General features: G+C 38.1%; 1 protein-coding gene across 1 annotated transcript; it reads right to left on the bottom strand.

Moving 5' to 3' along the window:
• LOC129263363 (uncharacterized) lies at positions 1 to 24,061 on the bottom strand. The gene is made up of 5 exons (XM_054901278.2): positions 23,636 to 24,061; positions 14,106 to 14,240; positions 10,756 to 10,897; positions 3,231 to 3,322; positions 1 to 1,052 (listed from the first exon to the last, which is right to left on the bottom strand). The coding sequence occupies exons 1-5, from the start codon at positions 23,753 to 23,755 to the stop codon at positions 81 to 83; spliced, it is 1,461 nt and encodes a 486-aa protein (XP_054757253.2). The 5' UTR covers positions 23,756 to 24,061; the 3' UTR covers positions 1 to 80.
• Between the last annotated feature and the right edge of the window lie 326 nt (positions 24,062 to 24,387).

A 24,387-nucleotide genomic window follows, 5' to 3' on the forward strand; every position in this document is an offset into this window, starting at 1 on the left:
TTGCAGAAGTGTCCTGTACAAGCAGAATATTATCATTCAGCAATTACTGGATATGTAGAAAGCATAAAAAACATTGTCCATTACCACACATCAAAGTCATCTGGCAAATCTTCAAGACATTCATCAGGTATTTGAAACCGTTGACGCACCAGTTCACTTTTGTCACAACTGCCCAATGCCCTGGCAGCTTTACCTGAACATGGACATGCAGAATCTGTAACCATTGGTTGTATTTCAGAAACCATGTGACATCTTGACCCTGCGGAAGATGAAATTGAATTCTGAATGTTGCTCAAAATATCACTCTGGAGGGTTCTTGAGATGGGACAACAATCGGGATGATCAAAAGAGCCTTTACACTCCATTTTCTTATTTTGATACGACTCCTTAATGTCACTCTGTCTAGACGTTCTGCTACTGTGATGATGACTTTCATGTGTGTCGGCAAAGTCGAATGTGCTTACACTGCTCATCTCATCACTGTTCAGATTTTCAGGTTTACTAACTTCTTGTTGAGTTGAAAATGCTCCGGAAGAATTATCACAATTTTCAAGTAGCTCTCCCACCTCACTATTCTCCCTGTGCGAATAAACGTTATCAAGTGATTCCTCTTCTCCAAAGTCATCTTCAACATCAGTGTCAGAGGCAGGTTCTGCAAACGCAGCCCATTTGCTGTTTACAGATCCACCAGCTTGAAAGGAATTTTCTTTAGGCACACTGGTTGTATCATGACGTGAAGCAAATTCAATAGAGATTCCTTTGCAATGCTGTTTCTGGTCTTCCTCCTTGCTGATGACAGAAACAGTTTCCTCCGCCTTTTGGGTCGTCTGGCCATGATTGTAATTTTCACAGTAGGTAATAGGGTCATTCTCCAGGTTGGACAAGTTTGCTTGTCTGCTTGAAGGATTCATATTTCTCTTCCTCTGGCTAACATCATCCTGCGAGCAGTGGCTTTCCCAACTGGGTTCCTTAGCTGAAGAACATCCAGGGTACAGGCCACTCTCCTGCTGATTAGACTCTGGCAAGGTATCCCAATCACTTCTGCTACCCTCCTGTAAATGAAGTGTACAACCATTACATTACATTAACCTTGCAATTTCAAACAAAGCAGTGCTGCATTTATACTAGATCTTAATTGCAGGGGATAACACCCCAAACCCATAACATGATGCATTATTGAGCTAAATTTACCTTGTCCATCACAAAAAACTTCAGTTTCATTATTCCTTGGAATTAAAGAATCACATAGGTGCCATAATATATTCATTTACAGGGTTGGCAAGCTTCAATCGGTGCGATTTAAAACACCGCATAGACTTGCGTGTTGTAAATTTTCATGGTTAGAAGAATGTGGTTTTCTTTAATACTTCTATTTCTTAAGCTGTGTATTAGTTTCGTCTAACTAGCTAAAATTCCTTCTCAACACCACTCTTTTTCACCTCTTTCTCTTTCCCCCATTATTCTCCCCGTCTCCATTGCTTTGTCAACTTCCTTTCCTCCCTGTTCAATTGTGCACATCAATCCATAAGAATAATCTCATTTTAAAGGTCAAGTCCACCCCAAAAAAATGTTCATTTGAATAAATGGGGTAAAATCAAACAAGCATTATGCTGAAAATTTCATCAAAATTAAATGTAAAATAAGAAAGTTATGACATTTTAAAGTATCGCTTAATATTTTTCTCAAAACAATAATATGCACAACTCGGTGACATGCAAATGAGACGGTCAATGATGTCCCTCACTCATTATTTCTTTTGTTTTTTATTGTTTGAATTATATGTTTCATTTTGTACAGATTTTACAATAAGGACCAACTTGACTGAACCATAGTATTAAACAATGCTTATTACACCAGGAGGAATTCAGGGAGGAATTAATTAATGTTTCACTGTACAATGAGGAGAAAATAAGAATATTTTACATTTCAAATGATAAAATATGAAAGAAATAGTGAGTGATGTCATCAGTCTCCTCATTTGCATACTGACCAGGATGTACATATAACCGTTTTGTGACATTAAGTGAAACTTTTAAATGTCATAACTTTCTTTTTTACATCCAATTTTGATGAAATTCTCAGTGTTATGCTAGTTTGATTTTTCTCTTCTTATTCAAATCAACTTTTTGTTGGGCTGGACTTGTTCTTTAACAAACATATCTGAGTGTTCTGCTCACTTTTTGGACAGGGAAAAAAACACTATTAGAAATAAACTCATAACGTAATGGTAGTACTTGAATGAAGTGTTGCACAAGCATAACAATATTTTACAAAAAGACTGTACTTCTGACATCGTACTCTTGAGGTACATGTGAAAGCTTTGCGATTCGAAAAGATGTAGAAAAGTACTTTAAATAGTATACAAAAATCAGCTAGCAAAATTTAACCCTAACAGTCCTAGGGGACCTTAAGTTCCCCCTTAAAAATTTATATGATAAATCCATAACACGACAAGGTTACGTCATATCGTTTAGGACTATTTTGGGGATGCACGTATGGGTAAGCGGTTATGATATTACACAAGAGTATGTCTAACCCTGTATTGCTTAAAAATGTGATTTTATGTGTAAATTTAATGTGAATTCTCGCCAAAATTTGTATCTGTATCATTATTTATACTTTTTTGTTAATGATTGGAATATTATTGACAATCCCATTAAAAATAATTTTAAAAAAGTTTGAAAAAACGTACATAAGAAATTTAAAGAAAAAGTTTAAAAACATATTTACACTGACTTTGTGTTCTAATATGCATTTGATCAGAATTCCCCAATTAAACAGATAAGCAGATCAAAGGCTTATTTATAGATTTTAACCTGAACTTCTATTTCATGCACTAAAATTGGCGTAATTGATTCAAATGAAAAAAGCATACTGATAAGAATTGAAACCCTGTAGACTATGTCATTTTCTACCATTGTGCAAATTCTTGTCACCCCAACACCCAACCCCCTTAAATCATACAGTATAGTTTAATCGATTTACAGAAAATTGTATAATTCGTTGGAGAAAAAAAAATTAAAACCATTTAAAACGTTTTAATACAATAAAAAACTTTTTTTTTACGTGTTTTATTACAACCCTGATAGTAGAGCAGGTTACAGTCATCAATTGATTTTTCCAAGGCAATACTTCATGTGCACTCTGTATTAATTTTCAAAAGGTGAGTCTGACAAAAGGAGCAACTCTGACATATTCCAAGAACACAGGTTATACAGTTTGTTCAATACCTGTCTGCTGCGCTTGTTAGGTAGGTTGCTGTTATAGCGGTTCTGACTCTTCTTCCTCTTAAATCGAGATGGCCTTTCTGTAATGACATATTCTGATAGGGAAAGGGGATGAAACAAGTGTTATAATGACCATGGCAACCTCATGAAGTTATGCAATTCTTTATTGAGGCATCTTTTATTTTGTGACATATAAAACTAGAAATTTGACGTGTCCAAAGGACACAGATGCCCCCGCTTTTAATAACGCAATCAGAAATTAATTCAATGTGATTGAACTTAATATCGTGCAATTACCAATATGCAATTATATAATGAACAATTTTGTACCTAAAGGCTCACCGTTTCCATAATAATCTCTGACAGAAGATATGAGAGTCAGGTCATTCGATGTGACCTGACTGTATTTTGGTGTCATCTACCCAGACACCAAATTTTGTTAAATCTGTTGAATATTTCATAAGTTATCATGCGGAAACTAACTCGCATATTTAATGAGCTGTGACCTTTGACCTGCAGACTCCGAATTCGAATTTAGCCTGTATTTTGGTGTCATCTACCTACACACCAAAATTTTTTTTAATCCATTTAATATCTTTTTTAGTTATTGCGCGGAAACCAAGTGGGGGGACTGACGGACGGACAGATGGACAGGGGCAACGCTTATTGCCCCCTCCAGACTTTGTCTGCGGGGGCATAAAAACGAAACATATTTATGATTCTTCACATACAGAGTTTGAACTTTTTATTGCCAAATCTAAAAAATCTACTTGGAACACTTCTGGAATTTGGTTAACCAGTTGGAGATTGAAATAATTTCACTATAACACGTTTTCAGAAGACTCCAGCATATATATAAAGGGCTGTCTTCAACGGGTAAAATGTGGAGCCCGTAAAGCCCACTAAGATGTCAGATTGATTTGGACCAAAAATAGAACTTGAAACTTTAAATTCTTTGGGATGCAAATGCCAAGCCCCCACTCTCACTTAACTTGTTCTTTGGTTGCCAGCTGGGCAACCTATAATACTACTAGTATATTATAGGTTTAAATTCAAGGATACATGTAGTTTCCATAATCTTTTGAATTTTAAAGACGAGTTTCATATATCACTGTCCAATCTGGACTAAGCCACCCCCCCCCTACCCCCCCCCCCTACTGTAAATTAAATGTATTTCCTCAGAAAACAAAAAAGGATTTAACAGGTTTCATTCTAAGGCAAGCACATAATACACCCGCCTGTGAAATGGAATTATTGGTCAAGCAAGAAAAAGAGGGAGGGGGTAACTTGACCTTAGACCGTTTGACCTCAAATCAATAGGCTTCCTGGGATCCATGCTAGTATCAAACACACCAAATTATATGAGCCTAGGGTAAGTTAAACTAAAGTTATCTTGTTTATAAGGACTGCAGAAGGGTAAGATGAAAACATGTCACTGTGACCTTGAACTTTGACCTTTAGACCTCAAAATCAAAAGGCTTCCTGTGATCCATACTACAGTGCGTATAAAAAAAACAGGACAGATTTGAAAAGTCTACAAAATTTTGTTTCAAATCATGTCTATATTTTGGTGTTGATAGGTGCTCTGAAGTCTTGTCTTTCAAATGCCATTAAACGAATTCAGTTTCGTTCATGCTTGAGCGAACACGGAATGTTTTTGTCTGGGGTTAATAAGGAGGCATGCGCCAAAATGGCATAAAATGATAAATATGATAATCAGACTTCTTGCTTATCAGCAGACTTCCTCTTAACCTTTTCATTATCTTTGCCATAATTTTCAAATTATGTGGTCAAAATTCATTTTCAAATCTATTTATTTGCTTGAATTGTTCTGTTGTTGTTTCTTTTTAACATGTTCTCTTTTAGCTTTGCGCCAGTATGTTGTATTATGATGATTCGATGTTGCAACCGCAAATTGTAAGCGCGCCATCTAGTGTTGGTCTCTTGGCCATGGTCATTAAAGACAGTCACACGTAACCTCAAAGTTGTCTAGTTTATTTACTTAAGTCTTATCTTATTAACCCTTGGCGTGGTGGCAGCTGGATTCTATCCACCCATCGAAAATAAATAAGCCATCCTAAGTTAATTTCACCCTGTAAATTGGGGCTAGGCACGCCGTGATTTATATTATCGGTGGTAGACGAGAGGTTGGGTTACTTCCCGAAGTCGGAAGATAAATTTGTGTAGTCCCACATATACCGTACCATGGCCAGGGCCGCGTTGACCGCCGCGGCAGCCGTTCACGATGCGGCTAGCAGGTCGTCGCAACCATCAGGGTTGCGCCAGTTTTCTGCTAGCAGGCAGATATTAAATAAACCTTGTTTTTGTGCCCGCACAATTGATAATTCGCGGATTAATGTTGAATTGAAGAGCGGATCACAGCTCAATTTAATCACTGAATCTGTAGCAGATGATATTGGTGTCCAGATTCTTGTTGATGATTTTGGTTTTGATGAATACATTGTTGATGATGTGTCCATTGTTAGTCTCGTCGATCAGACCCACATTGTGGGTGTGACTCAGTTCACATTATTCTATGATGGTTGTGAACTTTGGTTTGATGGTGTGGTAGTCCATGATGACTACTTGCGTGGTTCTCACAGTATTGTTGCTGGGGCTCCATTTATGGAGCAGAACGATATTTCGGTTCGCCCCTCCAAGCAGTTGATCATGTTTGGAGACAGTGCTACTTTTTGCTATGCTTCGTCATCTCAAGCAGCTCCGCCATGTTTTTGTGATGTTGATCTCGCTGGCATACATTCAATTACAACGCACACTCTCATTGATCGGGAACGTGTGAAGAATGAGAGTAAAATGAATGATAGTCATGGAATTAATAATCATGTTACATTAGGGACTACGGTCACACCAGTAAACACTAACATACACAAAGAAGATGTTGGATACGAGACAAGTGATAGGGAGATGAATGAATCTAAAAGTAATAGTTGTAAATCTCGGAATGAAGACCGAAGAGATGAGACTAGTGATGGTGAGGTGCATGAAACTAACAAAGGTGAAATGAAACCATGCAGTGTAGATGATGGTTATGAGAGTAGTGATGGTGGAGGTCATGACTCTAACATAGTTGATGTGAAACAATGTAATGCAGATGGTGGATACCTGACTAGTGATGGTGAGGTGCATGAAACTAACAAAGGTGAAATGAAACCATGCAATGTAGATGATGGTTATGAGAGTAGTGATGGTGGAGGTAATGAATCTAACATTGTTAATGTGAAACAATGTAATGCAGATTATGGATACACGACTAGTGATGGTGAGGTGTATATAACAAACAGTGCTGACATGAAAGGATGGAATAAAGAGGTTGAGTATGCAACTAGTGATTGTCTGGTTTATGAAAGTGACCAGTGTGATGTGAAACAATGGAATGAGGAAAATAGACATGATGCTAATGTTGGTGTGGTAAATAAAGCTAATGTAGATGATGTGATTATTGGTCACATGAGAGACGTAAAAGAAACAAGGAAAGATAATGTAGGGTCTAATGTTAGTAATGTGATTGGTCTGGATACCAATGCCAGTGTGCCCTCATTGTTCCGAGAGTGTACAGTTAAAGACACTCATGAAAGCAGTTCGTGTTCTCCAGTTTCATGTTTGAGTGATTTAAGAACCTCTTCACTTCATTGCATTGATTGTTGGTATGGCAATGTTGCCTCTCCTACTCCGAGTGGATTGAGTTGCTCTCCACTGTCTGCCGATGATTTTCAGTCTTCGTTACTTTGGGATTGTTGCCAATCCAACGTGATCTACAGTTTCACAGATTCCCTTGATTTGGATCTTAGTCGGAACTATGTTTCTCACTCTTCGTCTGATGTGACATTTTTGTCTAACTTGACTTTGCCGGATGTGACAGTTTCGCCTACCTTGACATTGTCTGATTTGACAGTTTCCCCTATCATGACTTTGTCTGATGTAACAGTTATGCCTACCTTGACTTTGCCCGATGTGACAACTTTGCCTGACGTGACGGTATTGCCTAACATGTCGCCTGATATGCTACTGGATCGCTGCATTGGTAGCAACCGTGTCGTTGACCGTGGAGGTACCGTGCTGCCTCTTGATCATAGGTTTGACACTCCCAGTAGTGTTGATACCGTGTCCGTTACACCATCGGCCGATTCGGTGTTACCTTTCGACGCGAGTCACAGCCACGGAGCAAGCACCGGGGTAACCGCTATGCCTCTGTGCCCGGCTAACGTCAGCAGCAGTAGCTCTACTTCGCAAGCTATCTATCTGGCACGGGTACCGTTTGTCGTGGATGGGTTGATTTCGCAGAACTTTCGGTCGTTCACCCTGCAAGCGTCGCCTTCAACTGAATGTCCGTACTCGGCTAGCGTCTCAATTGCTAATAAGCACGTTCATTCTATCTGGACTGATGTCGCTTGCCATAGTCGCCCTCCAGATCAGCCCCTTGCTGCCTTAGAGCTTGGCCCTGCTGATCTGTCCACTCCTGAAGGATGTCATCAGGCTCGTCCGCCAGATCAGCCCCATGCTATTCCAGGGCATGGTCCTGCTGATCTGTCTGTCCCTGAAGGATGTCCTGCTCGTCCGCCAGATCAGCCCCATGCTAGTCCAGGACATGGTCCTGCTGGTCTTTCTCCCTTGGTTCCTGGAGGTTGTCGTTGCACTCGTCCGCCAGACCGGCCCCATGCTAACCCAGGGCATGGTCCTGCTGGTCTGTCTCCCCTAGTGGAAGAGATTCGCGGTTTAGGCCATTTTCGCCTGAATATCGACGGTACAGAGACTTGTTACTTTAGTCCATTTCCGCTCGGCTAGCCTTCCCAAGAATTGACGGAGTCATGTGTTGGATAGTGACCATTGCAGATGTGAATGTTTCTATTATGATTGGACTTTTAATTTTATCATATGATTATGAGGAACGGACTAAAACAGGAGTTTCATCGCTTGATTAGGATATGTCCTTTGAGTTATTTATTAACCGATGCCTAATTGATTTCGTATACCAATTACCATGATGATTTGTTTTATGTTTATTTGCAGGTATATTTTGCTTCAATTGACATGCTTTAAAGTGCCTTGTTTATATTATTGATAGTGATTTTGATTGTGATTTTATGTTGGGATGTTTCATTATATTCCTTTGCAGGTATTTTTATGTTACAGGATTGCATTTTGATATGTGGTTTTGGTTGATCACTATAAACAGTTTCATGATGTTTGTCATTAATTTTTGTGATGTATTTTGGGTGAGTGATTTTGCCAGTTATGTGTGTTGTTGATTTTATGGATGTGGTATGTTTTTATGATGTCATACTGGTGATGTTTATTTAATATTTACTCGTCCTTTAATATATGCCTACTGTGATGTTTGGGAAATGATTTCTGTTTTGTTCTGATATTAATTAGAATTATTGTGTTTTGAATAATGATGTATATGCCCTTGTTTTCAGTCATTGTATGTTCATGTATATCATGCATTATGCCTAGTGATATTGAGTCCGCGTGTCAACTTCATGTAGTTAAAAAGTCATAAGTTTTGGGTACATGGCTGTTTTTTGTCTTTTATCCATTTCCCTTTTTGCAAGTATTTTGTGATTTCATTGGAATGGTATGGAACTGCTTATGATTCAATACTTTTTGTGCCTTTCTGTTTTATGATACACAGACATTTGCTATTTAGGATGAGGCTGTCAAACTGTGTTTAGTCTATTTGTTATGTGGATACTTTGCACTGAGAGATTATTGGGTTTTTTTTTTTTTTCATTATTTGAACCATTTGCCCATATGCGTTTTTTCCTTTTTCATGCGAGTTTATGGTTGTTTAATTTGTGTCGGGAATTGATTTTTAGTGCATAGCATTAATTGAGCCTTGTATTTTGGAGTAGAGTGGGTCAACATTTTACTTTTGATAATTTGATGCCTAGATAGGGATAATGATTTGTTGTTTACACCTTTTTAAGCCCACAAATGTGGTTTTCCCATTTCTTGATGATGGAGGGAGATGGGAAGTGGTGATGCCATTTGATGTTATTTGAATTGTGACCTTTGTTGTATTAATATATTAGTTTAATATTTAACTCGTTATGATACATTGGTGTTTAGATTTATTAGAGTTTTACACCAACGGAGGTCTAACCCTTTTTATTTAATAGTGAGCTAGTTACGAATCATCATGATTTTGTTATACAGATTATATTGTAAAAGAGGAGAGAAAAGTAAAAGGCAGTCACGCCAGTATGTTGTATTATGATGATTCGATGTTGCAACCGCAAATTGTAAGCGCGCCATCTAGTGTTGGTCTCTTGGCCATGGTCATTAAAGACAGTCACACGTAACCTCAAAGTTGTCTAGTTTATTTACTTAAGTCTTATCTTATTAACCCTTGGCGTTGAATATTCCTTCTTCAAGCAAAAAACAATTTTTTTTTTCCAACCGAAGTGTGGGAGAGCGTGTATTTTTTTTCTTCAAATCCTTTTATTGTGTGCTACAAAGGTTATGGTGACTTTTGAACAGTGCCATACAGATGGGCAGGGGCTTGGGGATGCTCCCCCCCCCCCCCTTCAATTAAAAAAAAAATCATGACCAAGAAAACAAGGCAAAAGCGATTTTGTGTCTCGCCTACTTATGAAAATAACCAGAAATATCGTGATTTGCGAGGGTACGCAACAGAATTGTATCGAAACTTCATTGTGAAATGACTGGGATAGAATAACACTTGTCATAGAGCTTGAAATTGCACGTAAACTTTAATGTTGACCTGAAAATGACCTTTGACCTTACCATGTGACCTCCGACTGCAGCATAACATGCAGTTCGCCTAAGTACATCTACCATCCAAGTTTGGTTGAAAAGCGACCTACGGTTGCGGAATTAGGTGTCAGAAGAGAGTCTTGCATGTAAACTTTAATGTTGACCTAAAAATGACCTTTGACCTTACCATGTGACCTCCGACTGCAGCATAACATGCAGGTCCCCCAAGTCCATCTACCACCCAAGTTTGGTTGAAAAGTGACTTACAGTTGCAGAGTTATGTGTCATAAGGTTTGTGACGGACGGACGACATTTGGATCCCTAAGTCTCGCCTTCACCTCTGGTGGGCGAGACAAAAATGTTTATAGGGCCGGAGCATTAATTACAATCCTTTTCCATGTCGACATTGTCGATGTCGGGATTAATTTTGTACGCGACATGTCGACATGGATTTTTGTTCCCGACAACAGCACTACACCCTCCTGGGGCGGATGGAGAGAAAACAGATGATGATAAATATGAAATGAATACTGCAATCTATCCTGATATAGGATTAAACTTGTATCCAGCAATGAATCAAGTCTAACCATGCCAAAGTTAACAACTGGCATCAATTGAGATACCAAAGGGCATAAACATACATGTATATGCCCTTTGGTATCTCAATTGATGCCAGTTGTTAACTCTGGCATGGTTGAAATTGGTTGAAAAGGTTGAAAAACCCTATATGGTTGAAATTGGAGCTACATGTAGCTCCAATTTCAACTTTATTTTTATTATCTAGACAAACCTGATGGAATTTCAAGTCCTTGGCAGCCAACTTCGTCTGGAATACTGGCTTCATCAGGCTCCTCTTCACAGTACCTGTTCCATCTTGATGATGGTTGTGGGCACTTGGTAATATTGTCAAGATGCAGTTTAGTTTCAGTCATCTTATAATAAAAGCAGAAAAAAATGTGAGACTTATTACTAATTACACTAAATTCATTGTGTAACTGGAAGAAATTTAACAATTTTATCACAGTATGCCGAGCTGATGCTTGCTTCTAATGTTACAACCCAATCAGCCCACTGTTTTTAATTTAATGAATCCGCATTTTTTATGTTTGTTAAATCATGGACCTACCAGTAGGTCCATGGTTAAATAGTTGGCTCACTTTAACTTAACTGGGCATTGTGGCATAAGCCTGGCGTAAGCCTATAATTAATCCAAGCTATGTGGGCCAGTTACAAATTGATGAAGATGTTCGCACTCTGGTCACAACTGGGCGTTGTGTTACGACATTTGCTCCAGGCTTTATTTTGTCTAAGCAGGGTGCTACATAACTTTTTAGAAGCACTTGCCCGGTCGGGCAAGTAAATTTTTAATAGTTGGAATATACTTGCCCTAAAATACTATTTCACTTGCTCAAAAAAATCCTTGAAAAAAAAAGTTTTACCCCTTCAAAGGAAAGATTTGTTGTTATTTAAACCATTGACCCTTAAGGCTTTTCTCTCTTTTGAGATGAACTGATCTACCTTGTTATTGCATTTCTTTTTCCAAAGTGATTTCATCTTGCCTGCCATGACCAAAATTAGGGTCAAAATCATATCATATTAACCCTAATTTTTGTCATTCTACTGTGAGAATTTTGCTTGCCCAATTAGGACAAGTAGTTTCGGTCTTTACTTGAAAACACTTGCCTGACTCTAACATTTACTTGCCCGGGCAATGGGGCAAGTGATTATGTAGCAGCCTGGTCTAAGATATAGGGTTAGGGTCCAATGTTAGGTTTAGGATGGGGTATAGTGTTAAATCCAGGGTTTAAGTTGGTCATTCCATTGATGTGCAAAATTTGCAGCAGAGCAAATGAGCAATTTATGCACTGGAGCATAATTAAGAACAAGTCCACCCCAACAAAAAGTTGATTCAAATAAAAAGAGAGATCCAACAAGTATAACACTGGAAATTTCATCAAAATAGGATGTAAAAGAAAGTTATGACATTTTAAAGTTTTGCTTAATTTTACAAAAAAGTTCACATACATGTATATGTGTTTGCACATGCAAATGAGGGGGCTGATGACATCACTCACTTTTTTTTATTATATGAAATATGAAATATTCTAATTTCTCCTCATTCTCCTGTGAAACAAAGTTTTCTTCCTCCCTGAACATGTGGAATTACCATTTCCTTAACATTTTGTGGTTCAGTCAAATTGGTCCTTACTGTCAAATGAGTAAAAATTGAAATATTCTATAATTCTACAATAAAAAAAAAAAGAAATGGTGAGGAACATCATTGACACTCATGTATTTCAGAGAGTTAGTTGTACATAACTGTCTTGTTAAATATAAGTCAATTTCTTAAATGTCATTGTCATAACTTTAAATTCAAAATCAGAAAGAAGTTTTTTATGTGTCAATCCATACGAGATAATAACTTTTTGAGATTCTCAAAATTTGAATGGTCAACACAAATTAGTGAAATTTTATGAGAAATGTAGCATTCAGTAGACTATACACAAAAATAAATGCTGTAACTAACACTATCGTACTTTAAGTATTCCTTTCCTCCGACCTTTATTCATCAATATTAATAATTTCATATTTAATACAAATTGACAATTTTTTTAATTTTAATGCCAGAAATAAAACAAGAAAATAATTTTAAATATTTTAATAACAAATCATACAAATTCCCGCAAGAGTGTGAATAACACCAATTTCTATTTCAAAATTTCCACTTTCAGTAAGAAAGACACAAAAAAGTTGCACACATAAAAAAAAAATGTTTAGAGCACTTTTTCACACTACTTGAAGCATTTGAAGAAAACAAGTGGAGCGCCTCTGGCTGTCTCACCTGCATCACACGCTTCAAAATAGCAGCAGTGCTGACTTTGAAAACTACTATAAAATAATTATTCACAAAAAACACCATTCATATACTGTAATGATAAATACTACATTCATTGACAATAAATGACATTTGACCTTGATCATGCGACCTAAGACTTGTCAGTGATACTTGATTACCCCTATATCCACATTTCATAAACTATATCTATAAACTTTGAAAGTTATGACAGCAATCTAATAATTACCTCCAAAATGGCCAAAGTTCAATGACCTTTGACCTTGATCATGTGACCTGATATTCACACAGGATGTTCATTGATACTTGATTACTCTTACATGTCCAAGTTCTATTAACTAGACCAATACGCTTACAGAGTTATGTCAATTCAACAAATACCCCCACCATGGCGAAAGTTCATTGACCTTAAATGACCTTTGACCTTGATCATGTGACCTGAAACTCACACAGGATGTTTAGTGATACTTGATCACTCTTATGTCCAAATTTCATGAATCAGATCCATAAACTTTTAAAGTTATGATGGTAATTCAACAGATAGCCCCAACATGGCCAAAGTTCATTGACCTTTGACCTTGGTCATGTGACCTGATATTCACATAGGATATACTTTCTAAGTTACGATGTCATTTCAAAAACTTAACCTTCGGTTAAGATTTGGTGTTGACGCCGCCGCCGTCGAAAAAGCGGCACCTATAGCAGAAATGCCAACATCTGGGAATGAAAAATTGTAAATATTCTGTGATTAAAAAAAAAAGGATTTTTCCCAAAAAAAATGTATTTCATAATAAAATGCGTGGCGCGCACGCTCATAACGTGGCACTAAAGCTGCATGCAAGCTAAAATGCGCACTGCTCATTGAAACATGTGTATATCTCACCCTGGTTTTAACAAAATGATTGAAAAAAAAAGTTACCTGAAATTACATTGATCCAATAACCATATTTGTTGAAGTTTTATAAAATAGAAACATACAGAGATGTTTTTTCTCAAATTACAATTTTGTAAAAATCGTATTTTTTAAAGAAAAAACGTACTGTCGTATTTTGATTGCAAAAACGTACTAAATACGCCAAAAACGTACTGGTTGGCAGCTCTGCTATAGTCTCAGATCACTCTGCTATGCAAGTGAGACAAAAATATTAAGAGCCCTTTATCATTCATTCGAGCTGGTTACAACATGAATCCTTGTTTTAACTTTACTAGCATGTAAAACTAATCATGTTGTACCAACTGCAGTGTTAAAAGGTTGGTTACACTGTAATTTATGCCTCCATAAATACCTGTGACATTTCATTTTCCTCAACCAGAGGGTTAGATGAGGAAAGCTCAGTGTCCTCATCTGTTATCTGGCCTGCTGTCATGTTGAGAGACTGAACCAGCAACCTACAATCCTTACCAGCTCCTTTACCATAAACCTGAAATATCAATCATCAAGAAAAGAACATGTGACAAAATTTGAAACGTACTTGTCTCAATCAGCCAAATGTTTTCTCTTTCAAATGTGAATAATTTTTAGTGTATACAATCTTCGAATGTAAATGTTAATGCAAACATTGCACAATCAGTCTTCAGAGTGACTTTAGACTACAGCATTGTATTCTTTGTATATATTTTACATGTACGTGTATATCTGATAAACCAAAATTGAATTGAATTGAATTGATCTGGCAAGAACTGGAGTGTATATAGGAAACAGACATATGAAACTTAGTGTTGCCAGAACATTAATAACTAGAGATGCTCAGCGGGTTGTGCGGCTGAGCACATGTATCCCCCGAACCCACCGCGTCATCCGTCATTGCAATATATAGAGCTCACACAGAAATTCGACAAATAAATACAACTATCATGGCGATAATGACCCTGCCCACATTTTGCCTGTGGGTACCAAATTCGATGCCAATAATATGACGTAGCAGCGTGACTCTGGAACCAAATGTATTGTCCAGTATCACCTGTTGGGGAATACAATTATAGAGTAATCTGGATATATTTTGTAAACCTAACCCTAAGACCCCCAACCAAAAACGATAGGCATCTTCGCTTCACCTTCTAATACTGCTTCTGTGTGCCAACTGTTATGACAAAGTGGAAAAAAAACAGAAGTTACAGGTTTTACAAAATTTTCCACAAAAATATGGTTACCATGGCAACCATGTGTCCACCCACTCCAAAATCATAAGGCGGCTTTGCTTTACTATAATGGATCTTCATGACAAATATGAAGATAATTGGAGAAGAAATGCAGCCAGTAGAGCACTCACAAGAAAATCTCTGCTATTTCTATAAAAACTCTTGTTCCCATGGCAACGATGTCTCCGCCCACACCAAAATCAATAGGCGGTTTTCCTTAATGGACCTTCGAGCCACATTTGAAGATGGTCAAAGAAGAAATGCAGCTAATAGAGCGCTCACAAGGACATCTCTGCTATTTCCTTACAAAATCGTTACCATGGCAACGAAGTCTCCGCCCACACCAAAATCATTACGCGGCTTTGCTTTACCATATTGAACATGCCACATTTGAAGATGATCGGAGAAGAAATGCAGTTGGTAGAGCACTCACAAGGACATCTCTTTAATTTCCACAAAAACTCTTGTTACAATGGCAACGATGTCTCTGCCCACAGCAAAATCAATAGGCGGCTTTGCTTTACTATAATAGACCTTCAAGCCACATTCAAAGATGATCGGAGAAGAAATGCAGCTGGTAGAGCGCTCACAAGGACATCTCTTTAATTTCCACAAAAACTCTTGTTACAATGGCAACGGTGTCTCCGCCCACACCAAAATCAATAGGTGGCTTTGCTTAACCATAATGGACCTTCATGCCACATTTGAAGATGATCGGAAAACAAATGCAGCTAGTAGAGCGCTCACAAGGACATCTCTGCTATTCCACATAAACTCTTGTTACCAAGGCAATGATGTCTCCGCCCACACCAATATCAATAGGCGGCTTCACTTTACTATAATAGACCTTCATGCCACATTCAAAGATGATCGGAGAAGAAATGCAGCTAGTAGAGCGCTCACAAGGACATCTCTGCTATTCCACAAAAACTCGTTACCATGGCAACGATATCTCCGCCCACACCAAAATCTATAGGTGGCTTCGCTTTACCATAATGGACCATCATGCCACATTTGAAAATGATCGGAGAGGAAATGCAGCTGGTAGAGCGCTCACAAGGACATCTCTGCTATTTCTATAAAAACTCTTGTTCCCATGGCAACGATGTCTCCGCCCACACCAAAATCAATAGGTGGCTTTGCTTAACCATAATGGACCTTCATGCCACATTTGAAGATGATCGGAGAAGAAATGCAGCTGGTAGAGCGCTCACAAGGACATCTCTGCTATTCCACAAAAACTCTTGTTACCATAGCAACGATGTCTCCGCCCACAGCAAAATCAATAGGCGGCTTTGCTTTACTATAATAGACCTTCATGCCACATTCAAAGATGATCGGAGAAGAAATGCAGCTAGTAGAGCGCTCACAAGGACATCTCTGCTATTCCACAAAAACTCGTTACCATGGCAACGATATCTCCGCCCACACCAAAATCTATAGGTGGCTTCGCTTTACCATAATGGACCATCATGCCACATTTGAAAATGATCGGAGAGGAAATGCAGCTGGTAGAGCGCTCACAAGGACATCTCTGCTATTTCTATAAAAACTCTTGTTCCCATGGCAACGATGTCTCCGCCCACACCAAAATCAATAGGCGGTTTTCCTTAATGGACCTTCGAGCCACATTTGAAGATGATCAAAGAAGAAATGCAGCTAATAGAGCGCTCACAAGGACATCTCTGCTATTTCCTTAGAAAACTCGTTACCATGGCAACGAAGTCTCTGCCCACACCAAAATCATTACGCGGCTTTGCTTTACCACAATGGACCTTCGTGCCACATTTGAAGATTATCGGAGAACAAATGCAGCTGGTAGAGCGCTCACAAGGACATCTCTGCTATTCCACAAAAACTCTTGTTACCATAGCAACGATGTCTCCGCCCACAGCAAAATCAATAGGCGGCTTTGCTTTACTATAATGGACCTTCAAGCCACATTCAAAGATGATCGGAGAAGAAATGCAGATGGTAGAGCGCTCACAAGGACATCTCTTTAATTTCCACAAAAACTCTTGTTACCATGGCAACGATGTCTCCGCCCACACCAAAATCAATAGGTGGCTTTGCTTAATCATAATGGACCTTCATGCCACATTTGAAGATGATCAGAGAAGAAATGCAGCTAGTAGAGCACTCTCAAGGACATCTCTGCTATTCCACAAAAACTTGTTACCATGGCAACGATATCTCCGCCAACACCAAAATCTATAGGCGGCTTCGCTTTACCATAATGGACCATCATGCCACATTTGAAAATGATCGGAGAGGAAATGCAGCTGGTAGAGCGCTCACAAGGACATCTCTGCTATTTCCACAAAAACTCTTGTTACCGTGGCAACGATGTCTCCGCCCACACCAAAATCAATAGGCGGCTTTGCTACACCATACTTGACCTTCATGCGAAATTTGAGGATGATCGGAGAAGAAATGCAGCTGATAGAGCGCTCACAAGGAAATCTCTGCGGCGGCGGCGGACGCGGCGCAACGAGGCCAAATCCATAGTGTCCTCCGAACTCTGTTACAATAATAATAATAATTGGCATTGATATAGCGCTTTATCAATCTACAACTGCTCAAAGTGCTTCACAATTATTATTACCCGGTCACTGGATTCATAGCATTTCAAGCAGCCTGTTAGGCGCATGCTTGCTAAACCAACCACAATGACGGTTGTTTCCTACTGGTACCCAATTAGCACCTGGGTGAGAAGGGCAAAGTGTGGATTGACGCCTTGCTAAAGGACGCTAGGCCATGGTGGGATTTGAACACACGACCCTCTGATTACAAGGCGAGAGTAACAGCGCTACACCACGGCGCTTCCACATTCTGGTTATATTAGAAAAGTGTTTAAAGTACACACCCGAAGAATCAAAAGTATTTTATAATGACTTTTTGTAGTCATCATGATACAGGGGAAGTATTACTATTCAGATAATAACTTCATTTTTTCAAAATAGTGATTAGTTTGTACAAATCAGCTCTCAAAAATGATTTATTTTCATGCCGTATTTCTGCATTTATTGGTCCTCCGGCGAGCTCCAGCTGAGCGATTTGAAAAATTCCAAGTTGTCTCTCATTTTGGTGTGACGAGTCACATAGCTTTATTCCATCAAATTTCGAGCAGGATCTAGTTTGTGTAATAGTCCATAGACATCGGTTTATTTTAATAGTCAGTAAAGGGTCTGTGAGTCAAGGCTAGTCGAACTATCGGCCGATACGTTGAAATCCCTCTTCCGGTATCGATGGTTCTCGCTAGCATAGCGGGATCGGGAAAGAGGTCTTGACTGCAAATAAAACGAGGTGAGTTCGAGTCCCAACTATGGTGCCAACAGTAAAAAAATGATAGAAAATCTTAAGTGAACGAACTGGAAGTCTCAACAATCTTCTGTTTTTCTTCTTCTTGAAACAGTACAGGCCACCGTCTGGTGTATTGTCGTACTGGTGACGTGCAGCTTGCAAGTTAGACAGCTGGCAGCCGTCTGTTTCGAGGAGTTTTTTAACATTTTTTTTTTTCATTTCTCCTCATATACACAGACGGCTTGCTATCGTGCAGCCACCATAATAACAATGCATAATCTCCCCTCCCCGACAGGCTTCATTGATTTTTGTCTTTATTTCATAACAAGAGGAATGCCTGTGGCGGTCTCACCTGCATCATGCGATTCAATATAGCAGCAGTGCTGACTTTGAAAACTACTATAAAATAATTATTGCCAAAAAACACCATTAATATAATGATACAATACTACGTTCATTGATATTTGACCTTGATCATGTGACCTAAAACTTGTCAGTGATACTTGATTACCCCAATATCCACATTTTATACACTATATCTATAGACTTTGAAAGTTATGACAGCAATCTAATAATCATCTCTAAAATGGCCAAAGTTCAACGACCTTAAATGACCTTTGACTTTCGTCATGTGACCTGAAACTCGCATGAGATGTTCAGTGATACTTGATGACTCTTATGTCCACGTTTTATGAACTAGACCAATACACTTACACGGATATGATGGTAATTCAACAAATACCCCCAACATGGCCAAAGTTCATTGACCTTAAATGACCTATGACCTTGGTCATGTGACCTGAAACTCGAACGGGATGTTAAAAGATATTTGATTACTCTTATGTCCAAGTTTTATGAATCAGATCCATAAACTTTCAAAGTTATGATGGTAATTCAACAGATAGCCCCAACATGGCCAAAGTTCATTGACCTTTGAACTTGGTCAAAAAAAAGTTTTTAAAAATGACCTTAAATGACCTTTGGCTTTCGTCATGTGACATGAAATTCGCACAGGATGTTCAGTAATACTTGATTACTCTTATGTCCATGTTTTATGAACTAGACCAATAAACTTTCAAAGTTATGATGGTAATTCAACAAATACCCCCAATTTGGCCAAAGTTCATTGACCCTAAATGACCTTTGACCTTTAATCATGTGACTCGAAACTTGCACATGATGTTCAGTGATACTTGATTACTATTATGTCAAAGTTTCATGAATCAGATCCATAAGCTTTCTAAGTTATAATGGTAATTCAACAGATACCCCCAATTTGGCCAAAGTTCATTGACCCTAAATGACCTTTGACCTTGGTCATGTGACATGAAACTCAAGCAGGATGTTCAGTCATACTTGATTAACCTTATGTCCAAGTTTCATGAACTAGGTCCATATATTTTTTAAGTTATGACATTTCAAAAACTTAACCTTAGGTTAAGATTTTGATGTTGATTCCCCCAACATGGTCTAAGTTCATTGACCCTAAATGACCTTTGACCTTGGTCATGTGACCTGAAACTCAGATAGAATGTTCAGTTATAAGTTTGATGAAATAGGTCTATAAACTTTCTAAGTTATGCTGTCATTTCAGAAACTTAACCTTAGGTTAAGATTTGGTGTTGACGCCGCCGCCGTCGGAAAGGCGGCGCCTATAGTCTCACTCTGCTATGCAGGTGAGACAAAAATTATTTCCCATACTAAAATTTAATACGTGATTATAGATAATTAGTATAATACTACTAATTATTTATAATCACGTATTAAATTTTAGTATTTGTGAAATAATAATTTTTATCTATAAATTGTTCTTCAAGACGGCATCGCTAATCAGATGCAGGTTATAGAGAAGCGGATCAAGGGTCAGGATGTATTGTATTTGCTTTGTTGACAAACGAATTGAGGGATCTACAGGAAAACGGTCTGTATACCATTTATAGTGACATAATTTTTATCCCTATATACGCATTAGGCGCATGAAGGTTCATAGATATATAAAATTAACCCCTACAACTGATTTCACCCTCTAACTATGGATTTCCTATTGTTTTACATGAGTCTCTTATACATACTCCATGATGAAGAAGTTATGTCAAAATATTTAAAAAAACATCATCATGGAGTCCTCAAGACTACATTTAATTGAGTCCCTGTACGGATCGAGCTAGAACTTCGGTCTCTAGCTGTATTTGGTGAGTGGAGCCAACAGAGTTCAGCGGAACAACCAACCCCGGTGGAGTCACTCAATGTGACTTGGGGACCGCATGACCATTAGCAAAATCGCGGGAAATGGGGTCAATTTCATGGAACGTCCGCGGACAGAACACTCCTCGAAGAAATGAAAATAGGGGTGCTCACCGTCCTCGATCTGATGGAAATAGGGGTTAGGAAAAAGGGGAGAAACACGGTCACAGGAAGAAAAATCCCCGAAACTGTCGCAGATGCACCAGCCGCAGAGGGCGCACTCATATCGATGTATTTAACCTTGATATAACAAGGTTTCAATATAAAGAGGTAATTTCTCTGGTCCCAAAGACCTCATTACAACCAGGTTCAACTGTATTTGGTATTTGGTCATGGTCTGACAAAATGCTCCTTTTAATTTAACTGATCATGCTCTGTATCTTTATGTGGACAACTCTACATTTATTTTTACAAAGAATTCTACTTTTTCTTAATTTTCAAGAAAAATGACAAGTTCTTTTGGATTATTGTATCAGTATGACATGGCTCTTGGTCATCTTTAAGGACTGAGCACTCTGATGCCTGTGTTGCAATCTCCTCTGAGGAAAGGGTATAAATGCCCTGTCTTTGAAATATGGTAAATAGGGGCAAGTTTGCAAAAATGGGCGAAAGTGTCCTTACAATCTTGTAATTAGGGGTGTAATTTTCAAGGTACCATTTTGCCGCCATTTTGTCCTTGTTTTGCGTGAAAATAGGGGGGTAAATTTCACAAAATGTCCTTGAAATTGACGGCAATAGGGGGTTACTTGCATTTGTGGTAACGGTCATACGCGTCCCCCTCTGCGGGTGAGTGACCCCACTGGGCAACCAACATAACAGAGACCAAAGCTTTTGTTTCGGTCTACGACGTGCAAATGTATGTCATTATCCGATAAAAATTGCTTACAGTTATAGCGCGCAATTAAAAACAAATTTCTGTTTCTGGTAGGGGGGGCATATGGAACTCTTTCCTAATGTTTCGCCATTTCCCTATCGTCCAAAGGTGAAAATTTGTGTTTTTTCCATATTTTGAACTGAATTATATTAGGAAAACACAAAATATTTGGTACCCAATTTTTTAAGTAAAGTCTAGTCTCTAGACTAGAGATCTACTTGTTTATTTTACTTTTTAGTTCTCATCATGAGAACTAAAATAAACAAGTAGTAGACTCATGTACTTAGTAGGGTGTCTGAAGCCACAATGAAAAGTGTCAGCTTAAGGACGTTCAACAGTTATGTTTGTGCGCATTATGATCTGCGCATAGTTTACACTCTGCGCGCTGACGTCACAATGGATGAACAGGTGATTAATTAGCTGCGGGTATGAGCTGGTTTTTCTCATCTTCTGCACTTTAACTGCAGATCTGATACGTTATTTCATGAAGCTAAAAAATTGAATTATTCCATGGACCATTCAAAAAAATTATCTACAATTTCAAAATACTTTACTCTGCAGTGCTGCCAAGAATCACGAATATTACCCCGAGTTTGAATAAATGGTAGAGTGGTTTTGATTTTTTCATCACATAGATACAAGGCATTCGGCGCATTTTTGGTGTTTTAAAAAGCACATTTGCTCTAATAAAAATGCTGATAGTTTAAAAACAAGCACATGAACCCCTATTTTTTAATGTTTGTACCTCTTAGATATACCCTCCTCTACAACTCTGCAAATTTTGGTGAAAATGACATGGATTTTAAATAAAGTGCAGCATTTGTTGTACGTTTGTAGTTTGTGGCTGAAATTTTACATTTTTTAGATTGGGATTTTGTTATCTTTTACGCCATTTTAAAGAACTGACAGTGCTGTTCAACTTAAAATTGCAAACAAATAGCACTTTAAATAGATTCTCTATTCTAACGATACAACTATTAACTCTCTCGCGAAATTTGATGACTTTTTCATGTATTTTGACTGAGTAATACAGGTTTAAACTCATTGTAGTAAACTTGGGCGGTCTAAAAATGCCCAATTCTTTAGAATGCGCAATTCTAAAGAACATCAATTTGGGTGAACTTTGAAGCTCTATAGCAAAAAATCAAGCACATGGACCTATGTTAATTTTTGCATATTTCGAATATTAAGGTTCTTAATTATCTATGTGCAAAGTTTGGAGAAAATGACATGGATTTCACTTTAACTGTGGAACGTCCTTAAAACAGGCTGATTTAGGGGAAAATATCATTATGGCACATTTTTTCTGGAAATTCAGGCTGCTATAAAAATGTGATCTGAATTAATTATTAACTTGTGTTTGGCATGTATGGAAAGAGAAAATTCAGGGGCTTCTTTTGACAGTAAGGACAAGTTTATAGGATTATTTGAAATGAGGATTTAGAGATAAATTGCAAACCCTTATTTGTGTGTGTGTTGAGATTGCCATTTGCCCATGCGTTTTCTATGGGAAAATGAAATTTTTGTTTTGCACAATTTTTTTCACTTTGTCGCAATTTTTCATAGTGATCTGGTTTCCAAATCTTTATAAAAATCATACCATCAGATAGAGCATAAAAATTCCTATTAGGCACTGTATGGAGTTTTTGGCATTAATAATGAATTTATAACAGCTCTCGGAAGCTAAAAATTTGGATTTGTGTGTGTCCATTTCTTAACTAGGCCTACAGTCTATAGGAGTATAGGCCTAGCAGGGAAATGCTGAAAATTTACCTAATTTCATTCTTCTTTTTTGCAGCCAATAATTGGATTTTTAAAAAAAAATGTTATATTTCTGTCAGTCTGATGGTTATTTCTCTTCAAATTCACAAAGAAAATGTGATATTTTTTTTAAATAATAATTTCTTTTTTTTCTCCAGACACCCTATACTTAGTCTAGAGTTAGATGCCCTAACTCCCAAGGAAGATCAGACTCTACACTTAATCAGGTTTTAAAATTTAAGTTAAAAAATGGCAAAAAACACATTTTCTGCCATTCTTTGGCAGAAAATCGCGCTTTGCTGGAATTTGGAAATTTGCATCGGCTGTATCTCAGTAACCATTGCCACTCACTGGTCAGATTTTTACCATCCATCTTGGTGTTATTTTAAATCATTTTCAAAGAATCAAAGGCCTTTTCGCTGGCCATCTTGAACATCTGAATAAGATCATTTGAAATTTTAGGTTGACATCCCTATTATTAGTAGATTCAAGTACCTTTCTGACAGACTGCTTTTCTCCACACATCTTGCATTGCCACTTCGGTTTCTTCTTCACTTGATGGACCTGAAATACCAGACAGGCAAAGCACCGAATGACGTGAAAATCTTGAGGCATGTTCGTTTTAAAGTCAAGATGTGTGAGTTCTAATTCGAAGATCTAACGATACCGTATGTATCATTTGTATGGCCTAATCTGAGGCCTGACGCTTTGGAATTGCCAGTTTTTGGGAGCCTGGACTAACACCGTCAAGATCATCAGGCATGCAATCGACAGCTCGAGCACGTGGATTTTTCATAACAACGGCCGACGTCCGCCGAGGCTAAGAGGCGGCCAGCTAGAGCAGCTGAGCCGTCTCGGACCCATGCAATAACGAATTCTCGATTCAGCCCTCGCGCTCATTGAATACCGTAGTCTGCATATAAATTTGGCAGACAGGTTTAGCTGAAAGACGTTGAGATATGACAGACACTATCTAACTTTGATAAAGTTTCGGTAGATTTGTTTGCTCATGCTAGGGCCTAGCCTTTGGAATTCTCTCCCACAGAGGCTGAAAACCCAGTGACAAATCTCATGAATTATTATTAATTATTTTGTTACATTTTCCCTTCCGAAGTGTAGTTTGGTCGCAATTTAAAGACTAATAAAATAGTGACAATTCTATGCGGTGCCGCATGCGCTATATCAACACGGGTAATTAAAAAAAAAAATCGGGAGTAGGCCTTTTCATAAAACGGACATGGCAGCGA

The sequence above is a fragment of the Lytechinus pictus genome, chromosome 1, assembly GCF_037042905.1.
Source record: "Lytechinus pictus isolate F3 Inbred chromosome 1, Lp3.0, whole genome shotgun sequence".
NCBI lineage: Eukaryota > Metazoa > Echinodermata > Echinoidea > Temnopleuroida > Toxopneustidae > Lytechinus > Lytechinus pictus.

Bases quoted from the DNA above. Each gene is read 5' to 3' on its own strand.
- LOC129263363 (XM_054901278.2), bottom strand. From the start codon at position 23,755: ATGCCTCAAGATTTTCACGTCATTCGGTGCTTTGCCTGTCTGGTATTT. The intron at 10,898-14,105 runs GTATTTATGGAG...TTTTATTATAAG, and splicing joins AGGAAAATGAAATGTCACAG to ATGACTGAAACTAAACTGCA. The intron at 1,053-3,230 runs GTATTGAACAAA...CTTCATTTACAG, and splicing joins CTAACAAGCGCAGCAGACAG to GAGGGTAGCAGAAGTGATTG.